Source organism: Salvelinus sp. IW2-2015, unplaced genomic scaffold, assembly GCF_002910315.2.
Source record: "Salvelinus sp. IW2-2015 unplaced genomic scaffold, ASM291031v2 Un_scaffold3667, whole genome shotgun sequence".
Classification (NCBI taxonomy): domain Eukaryota; kingdom Metazoa; phylum Chordata; class Actinopteri; order Salmoniformes; family Salmonidae; genus Salvelinus; species Salvelinus sp. IW2-2015.
This window is the reverse complement of record NW_019944944.1, coordinates 20,774-28,911: the sequence shown is the minus strand read 5'-3', so window position 1 is coordinate 28,911 and position 8,138 is coordinate 20,774. Positions and strand designations below refer to the sequence as shown.

Here is an 8,138-nt window from a genome sequence, read left to right as displayed (position 1 = left end):
ATGAAGGTATAGACATTAACTATCTAATAATCTGGCAACAGCTCTGGGGACATTCCTGCAGCCAGCATGTCAATTTGCACACTCCCTCAAAAGTTGAAGACATCTGTGGCATTGGTGTGACAAAACTTGCACATTTTAGTGGCCTTTTATTGTCCCCAGCACAAGGTGCACCTGTGTAATGATTATGCTATTCAATCAGCTTTTTTGATATGCCACACCTGCTCAGGTGGATTAAATATTCTTGGCAAAGAAGAAATGATCAGTAACAGGATGCAAAAAAAACATTTTGCGTATAGAACATTTTAGGTGATGCTGTTCTATTTCAGCTCATGAAACAGAGGACCAGCACTTTACATGTTGCATTTATATTGTTGTTCAGCATATTAGTTGGTCTGGTATGTAGTATTCTGTCACTGTGTGGTACTGTACACTGGTTCAGTCACAAAATATTATTCTGGTATGGTAGTTCTGTCCACTGTGTGGTACTATAACACTGGTTCAGTCACAACAATATTATCTTGGTATGTAGTATCTCTCCACTGTGTGGTACTATAACACTGGTTCAGTCACAACAATATTAGTCTCGGTATGTAGTATTCTGTCCACTGTGTCCGGGTACTATAACACTGGTTCAGTCACAAGCAATATAGTCTTGGATGAGTGATTCTTCCCTGTGTTAAGGTACTATAATCCCCACTGTCTCAGTCACAGCAATTAGTCTGTGGTATGCAGCCTATTCTGTCACTGTGTGTATATACACTTGGTTCTAGTCACAACAATATTAGTCTGCGTCATTGAGTTATTTTGTCCACGTTGTGGTACTAAACTACTGGTTCATCACAACAATATTAGTCTGGTATGTTGTGGCATGGCTGAAAACTACGGTTCAGTTCACACAATATCAGATCTGGTATGTTGGCATGTGTAACACTGTTCAGTCAAACAATTATTAGTCTAGCTGAGCCTGGTAGAATGTGTGGCTGCTGAAACGTGATTCAGTTTTATCATTGACTGAGTTGTATTTCAGAGTAAACTAGTCTGTCGATCCTCATCAGACATCGGTATGATGAATAACGTTCATGAACCGGGAGGGTACTGTACTTCTCGACTCAATCAAAGTATTGTATATTTAGTGTTGTCAAGATACCACGTATCACAGTTACCTAGTTAGTGAAGGAAGCCAAGGAAACTACAATGAAGCAGGACAACATTTCTTGAGGAAAAGTCCTAATGTTCCTTATGTTGTCAGCCCAGTCACATTTGTTTTTTTTTGCAAGGGTAACCACATAATAATTTAGATACTGTAGGTTTTACAGGACCCCAGAGTTCAGTCTGCTTCGTGTTTTCTTTTTTTGCCAAGGGAAATCTGATATGGTAAGATCGTGATAGTGTTATTGTGATGACACTAATTTGATAATAGCCCTTTCTACAACAAATTTGTCCCAAGTGCTTAACAGTTAGTATTGTCTGTTCTATTTCCTGTCCCCCTCCTTGTCCTCATCTCACCCCTCTCCTCCTGTCCTCATCCATCCCCTCTCCTCCTGCGCTCGATCTCACCCCCTCCCCCTCCTGTCCTCATCTCACCCCTCCTGTCCTCATCTCACCCCTCTCCTCCTGTCCTCATCTCACCCCTCTTCCTCCTGCCTCATCTCACCCCTGCTCCTCCTGTCCTCATCTCACCCCTCTCCCCTGTCCTCAGTCTCACCCCTCCTGTCCTCATCTCACCCCTCCTGTCTCATCTCACCCCTCTCCTCCTGTCCTCATCTCACCCCTCTCCTCCTGTCCTCATCTCACCCTCCTGTCCTCATTTCACCCTCCTGTCCTCATCTCACCCCTCTCCTCCTGTCCTCATCTCACCCCTCTCCTCCTCCTCATCTCACCCCTCCTGTCTCATCCACCCCTCCTGTCCTCATCTCACCCCTCTCCATGTCCTGTCCTCCTCAGTTCTCAGCCCTGACCATCCCTGAGCCCAAGGACCACAGCCACAGCCGCCATCAACAACACAGGAGGCAGAGGCGTGTGAGTTGTGGTTAAAGTTACTGTGCAGCATGACTGGTCACTGCTCTGCTGTAGTGATCAGAATGACTCTTCACTGCTCTGCTGTAGTGATTCAGAATGACTCTTCACTTGCTCTGCTGTAGTGATTCAGAATGACTCTTCACTGCTATGCTGTAGTGATTCAGAATGACTCTTCACTGCTATGCTGTAATGATTCAGAATGACTCTTCACTGCTCCTTGCTGTAGTGATTACAGAATGACTTCACTGCTCTTGTAGTGATTCAGAATGACTCTTCACTGCTCTGCTGTAGTGATTCAGAATGGACTCTTTCACTGCTCTGCTGTAGTGAATTCAGAATGGCTCTTCACTGCTTGCCTGTAGTGATTTCTCAAGAACCTGACCAGTCGTCGACATGCTCTGCCTGGTAGTAGATCATGTGATTCAGAATGACTCTTCACTGCTCTGCTGTAGTGATTCAGAATGACTCTTCACTGCTCTGCTGTAGTGATTCAGAATGACTCTTCACTGCTCCACCTCATTCCTGTATTAATATTACACTAGCTAGCTAATTAATAAAACATGAAATGTGTATTATGGCACTTTGACACAGACACTGTTGTGTTGTATTGTTGTCTGTCCTGGAGGAAGTGGTGATGAATGAGCTCAGAGTTCCATCTCGTTATGCAGAGCACTCGTTATGCAGAGCACTCGCTATGCAGAGCACTCGCTATGCAGAGCACTCGTTATGCAGAGCACTCGTTATGCAGAGCACTCGCTATGCAGAGCACTCGCTATGCAGAGCACTCGCTATGCAGAGCACTCGCTATGCAGAGCACTCGTTATGCAGAGCACTCATTATGCAGAGCACTCAGTGCTCTTGATGCTTCCTCCATTATTATTGTCTTGTTTGTTTCAGAACAAAGCTGCTGTTGCCTACGTGGAGGCTTCCAAAGCTCGTATCGGCCAGTATGAGAAGGAGGTGGGTGACACACACTCCAAACCACACACACACTCCCCTACACCTGGTTTTCCCTAGACTGTCTCTTCATAGTTTAGGATATTAGTACACAGTCAGCAGTAGACCCCCTGAGAAAAACTCCACTATTTAGAGACATGTACAGTACCAGTCAAAAGTTTGGACATACCTACTCATTCAAGGGTTTTTCTTTATTTTACTATTTTCTACGTTGTAAAAATATATTTTAATTTGTTTAGCACTTTTTTGGTTACTACATGATTCCATATGTGTTATTTAATAGTTTTGATGTCTTCACTATTATTCTACAACGTAGAAAATAGTATTAAATAAAGAAAAACCCTTGAATGAGTACGTGCCCAAACTTTTGACTGGTACTGTAGAATTATTCTCTCTGTTGATCCACCTTCCTCTCTTCCACTATTTAGAGACATGTATCTCTTCTCTCTGTTGATCCACCTTCCTCTCTTCCACTATTTAGGGACGTGTATCTCTTCTCTCTGTTGATCCACCTTCCTCTCTTCCAGTAGAATAGATCACTGTAACACTGGTTGAGTCACAACAATATTAAGTCTGGTATGTAGTATTCTGTCCACTGTGTGGTACTATAACACTGGTTGAGTCACAACAATATTAGTCTGGTATGTAGTATTCTGTCCACTGTGTGGTACTATAACACTGGTTTCAGTAACAACAATATTAGTCTGGTATGTAGTATTCTGTCCACTGTGTGGTACTGTAACACTGGTTCAGTAACAACAATATTAGTCTGGTATGTAGTATTCTGTCCACTGTGTGGTACTATAACACTGGTTCAGTAACAACAATATTAGTCTGGTATGTAGTATTCTGTCCACTGTGTGGTACTGTAACACTGGTTAGTAACACAATATTAGTCTGGTATGTAGTATTCTGTCCACTGTGTGGTACTATAACAACTGGTTGAGTCACAACAATATTAGTCTGGTATGTAGTATTTCTGTCCACTGTGTGGTACTATAACACTGTTCAGTCACAACAATATTAGTCTGGTATGTAGTATTCTGTCCACTGTGTGGTACTATAACACTGGTTCAGTCACAACAATATTAGTCTGGTATGTAGTATTCTGTCCACTATGTGGTACTGTAACACTGGTTCAGTAACAACAATATTAGTCTGGTATGTAGTATTCTGTCCACTGTAACACTGGTTCAGTCACAGCAATATTAGTCTGGTATGTAGTATTCTGTCCACTGTGTGGTACTTATAACACTGGTTCAGTCACAACAATATTAGTCTGGTATGTAGTATTCTGTCCACTATGTGGTACTGTAACACTGGTTCAGTAACAACAATATTAGTCTGGTATGTAGTATCTGTCCACTGTGTGGTACTGTAACACTGGTTCAGTCACAACAATATTAGTCTGGTATGTAGTATTCTGTCCACTGTAACACGGTTTCAGTCACAGCAATATTAGTTCGGTATGTAGTATTCTGTCCACTGTAACACTGGTTCAGTCACAACAATATTAGTCTGGTATGTAGTTATTCTGTCCACTGTGTGGTACTATACACATGGTTCAGTAACAACAATATTAGTCTGGTATGTAGTATTCTGTCCACTGTGTGGTACTATAAACTGGTTCAGTAACAACAATATTAGTCTGGTATGTAGTATTCTGTCCACTGTGTGGTACTTATAACACTGGTTCAGTAACAACAATATAGTCTGGTATGTAGTATTCTGTCCACTGTGTGGTACTATAACACTGGTTCAGTCACAACAATATTAGTCTGGTATGTAGTTTTCTGTCCACTGTGTGGTACTGTAACACTGGTTCAGTCACAACAATATTAGTCTGGTATGTAGTATTCTGTCCACTGTAACACTGGTTCAGTCACAACAATATTAGTCTGGTATGTAGTAATTCTGTCCACTGTGTGGTACATAACACTGGTTCAGTCACAACAATATTAGTCTGGTATGTAGTATTCTGTCCACTGTGTGGTACTATAACACTGGTTCAGTAACAACAATATTAGTCTGGTATGTAGTATTCTGTCCACTGTAACACTGGTTCAGTCACAACAATATTAGTCTGGTATGTTAGTATTCTGTCCACTGTAACACTGGTTCAGTCACAACAATATTAGTCTGGTATGTAGTATTCTGTCCACTGTGTGGTACTATAACACTGGTTCAGTCCACAACAATATTAGTCTGGTATGTAGTATTCTGTCCACTGTAACACTGGTTCAGTCACAACAATATTAGTCTGGTATGTAGTATTCTGTCCACTGTGTGGTACTATAACACTGGTTCAGTCACAACAATATTAGTCTGGTATGTAGTATTCTGTCCACTGTGTGGTACTATAACACTGGTTCAGTCACAACAATATTAGTCTGGTATGTAGTATTCTGTCCACTGTGTGGTACTATAACACTGGTTCATTCACAACATATTTAGTCTGGTATGTAGTATTCTGTCCACTGTAACACTGGTTCAGTCACAACAATATTTAGTCTGGTAGGTAGTATTCTGTCCACTGTGTGGTACTATACACTGGTTAGTAACAACAAATATTAGTCTGGGTATGTATATCTGTCCACTGTAACACTGGTTCAGTCACAACAATATTAGTCTGGTATGTAGTATTCTGTCCACTGTGTGGTACTGTAACACTGGTTCAGTCACAACAATATTAGTCTGGTATGTAGTATTCTGTCCACTGTGTGGTACTATAACACTGGTTCAGTCACAACAAATATAGTCTGGTATGTAGTATTCTGTCCACTGTGTGGTACTATAACACTGGTTCAGTCACAACAATATTAGTCTGGTATGTAGTATTCTGTCCACTGTGTGGTACTATAACACTGGTTCAGTCCACACAATATTAGTCTGGTATGTAGTATTCTGTCCACTGTGTGGTGCTATAACACTGGTTCAGTCACAACAATATTAGTCTGGTATGTAGTATTCTGTCCACTGTGTGGTACTGTAAACACTGGTTCAGTCACAACAATATTAGTCTGGTATGTGTATTCTGTCCACTGTGTGGTACTATAACACTGGTTCAGTAACAACAATATTAGTCTGGTATGTAGTATTCTGTCCACTGTGTGGTACTATAACACTGGTTCAGTCACAACAATATTAGTCTGGTATGTAGTATTTCTGTCCACTGTGTGGTACTATAACACTGGTTCAGTCACAACAATATTAGTCTGGTAGGTAGTATTCTGTCCACTGTGTGGTACTATAACACTGGTTCAGTCACAACAATATTAGTCTGGTATGTAGTATTCCTGTCCACTGTGTGGTACTGTAACACTGGTTCAGTCACAACAATATTAGTCTGGTATGTAGTATTCTGTCCACTGTGTGGTACTATAACACTGGTTCAGTCACAACAATATTAGTCTGTATGTAGTATTCTGTCCACTGTAACACTGGTTCAGTCACAACAATATTAGTCTGGTATGTAGTATTCTGTCCACTGTGTGGTACTGTAACACTGGTTTCAGTCACAACAATATTAGTCTGGTATGTAGTATTCTGTCCACTGTGTGGTACTATAACACTGGTTCAGTAACAACAATATTAGTCTGGTATGTAGTATTCTGTCCACTGTGTGGTACTGTAACACTGGTTCAGTAACAACAATATTAGTCTTGGTATGTAGTATTCTGTCCACTGTGGTGGTACTGTAACACTGGTTCAGTAACAACATATTAGTCTGGTATGTAGTATTCTGTCCACTGTGTGGTACTGTAACACTGGTTCAGTAGAACATGTCATCGTCGATCCCTATCAGAACATCGGTATGATGAATAACGTTCTAGAACCGGGGATGGGTACTGTAATTCATGCTTCAATCAAATGTATTTATATTAGTGTTGTCAAGATACCACTATACAGTGCTAGTTAGTAAGGAAGCCAAGGAAACTAAATGAAGCGGACAACATTTCTTGAGGAAAACAGTCCTAATGTCCTTTGTTGTCAGCCAGAGTCACATTTGTTTATTTTGGCAAGCTGTAACACACAATAATAATTTAGATACTGTAGGTTTTACAGGACCAAAGAGTTCAGTCTGCTTGTGTTTTCTTTTTTTGCCAAGGGAAATCTGATATGGTAGTATCGCAATAGTGGTATTGTGATGACAGTAATTTATATAGCCCTTTTTACAACAACATTAGTGCTTAACAGTTAGTATTGGTCTGTTCTCTTTCCTGTCCCCTCTTCTATCCTGTCCTCATCTCACCCCTCTCCTCCTGTCCTCATCTCACCCCTCTCCTCCTGTCCTCATCTCACCCCTCTCCCTCTGTCCTATCTCACCCCTTCCTCCTGTCCTCATCTCACCCCTCTCCTCCTGTCCTCATCTCACCCCTCTCCTCCTGTCCTCATCTCACCCTCTCCTCATTCACCCCTCTCCTCATCTCACCCCTCTCCTCATCTCACCCCCTCTCCTCATCTCACCCCTCTCACCATCTCACCCCTCTCCATCTCCTGTCCTCATCTCCCCCTCTCCATCTCCTGTCCTCATCTCACCCCTCTCCATCTCCTGTCCTCATCAGTTCTCAGCCCTGACCATCCCTGAGCCCAAGGACACAGCCACAGCCGCCATCAACACACAGGAGGCAGAGCGGTGAGTTGTGGGTTAAAAGTTACTGTGCAGAATGACTCCACTGTTCTGCTGTAGTGATTCAGAATGACTCCTCACTGTGCTCCACTTCATTCCTGTATTAATATTACAGTAGCTAGCTAATTAATAAAACACTAAATGTGTATTATGGCACTTTAACACAGACACTGTTGTGTTGTATTGTTGTCTGTCCTGGAGGAAGTGGTGATAAATGAGTCAGAGTTCCATCTCATTATGCAGAGCACTCACTGCTCTTGATGCTTCCTCCATTATTATTGTCTTCTTTGTTTCAGAACAAAGCTGCTGTTGCCTACGTGGAGGCTTCCAAAGCTCGTATCGGCCAGTATGAGAAGGAGGTGGGTGACAACACACTCCAAACCACACACACACTCCCCTACACCTGGTTTTCCCTAGACTGTCTCTCTTCCACTATTTTAGAGACGTGGTTAGTTTCTCTTCTTCTCTCTGTTGATCCACCTTCCTCTCTTCCACTATTTAGCGACATGTAGTTCTCTCTCTGTTGATCCAC

General features: G+C 41.9%; 1 protein-coding gene and 1 long non-coding RNA gene across 2 annotated transcripts in view; one reads left to right on the top strand and one right to left on the bottom strand.

Moving 5' to 3' along the window:
* Nucleotides 1-2,150: 2,150 nt before the first annotated feature.
* LOC139025975 (uncharacterized) lies at nucleotides 2,151-2,531 on the bottom strand. The gene is made up of 3 exons (XR_011477668.1): nucleotides 2,452-2,531; nucleotides 2,266-2,324; nucleotides 2,151-2,198 (listed from the first exon to the last, which is right to left on the bottom strand). It is a non-coding gene; the product is annotated as an uncharacterized lncRNA (long non-coding RNA).
* Nucleotides 2,532-2,653: 122 nt separating this feature from the next.
* Nucleotides 2,654-8,138, top strand: part of LOC112076296 (uncharacterized) — a 6,026-nt gene continuing 541 nt past the window's right edge. The window contains 4 exon segments of the mRNA XM_070441251.1: nucleotides 2,654-2,668; nucleotides 2,917-2,979; nucleotides 7,164-7,619; nucleotides 7,903-7,965. Coding sequence (XP_070297352.1) covers nucleotides 2,654-2,668; nucleotides 2,917-2,979; nucleotides 7,164-7,619; nucleotides 7,903-7,965 — 597 coding nt within the window.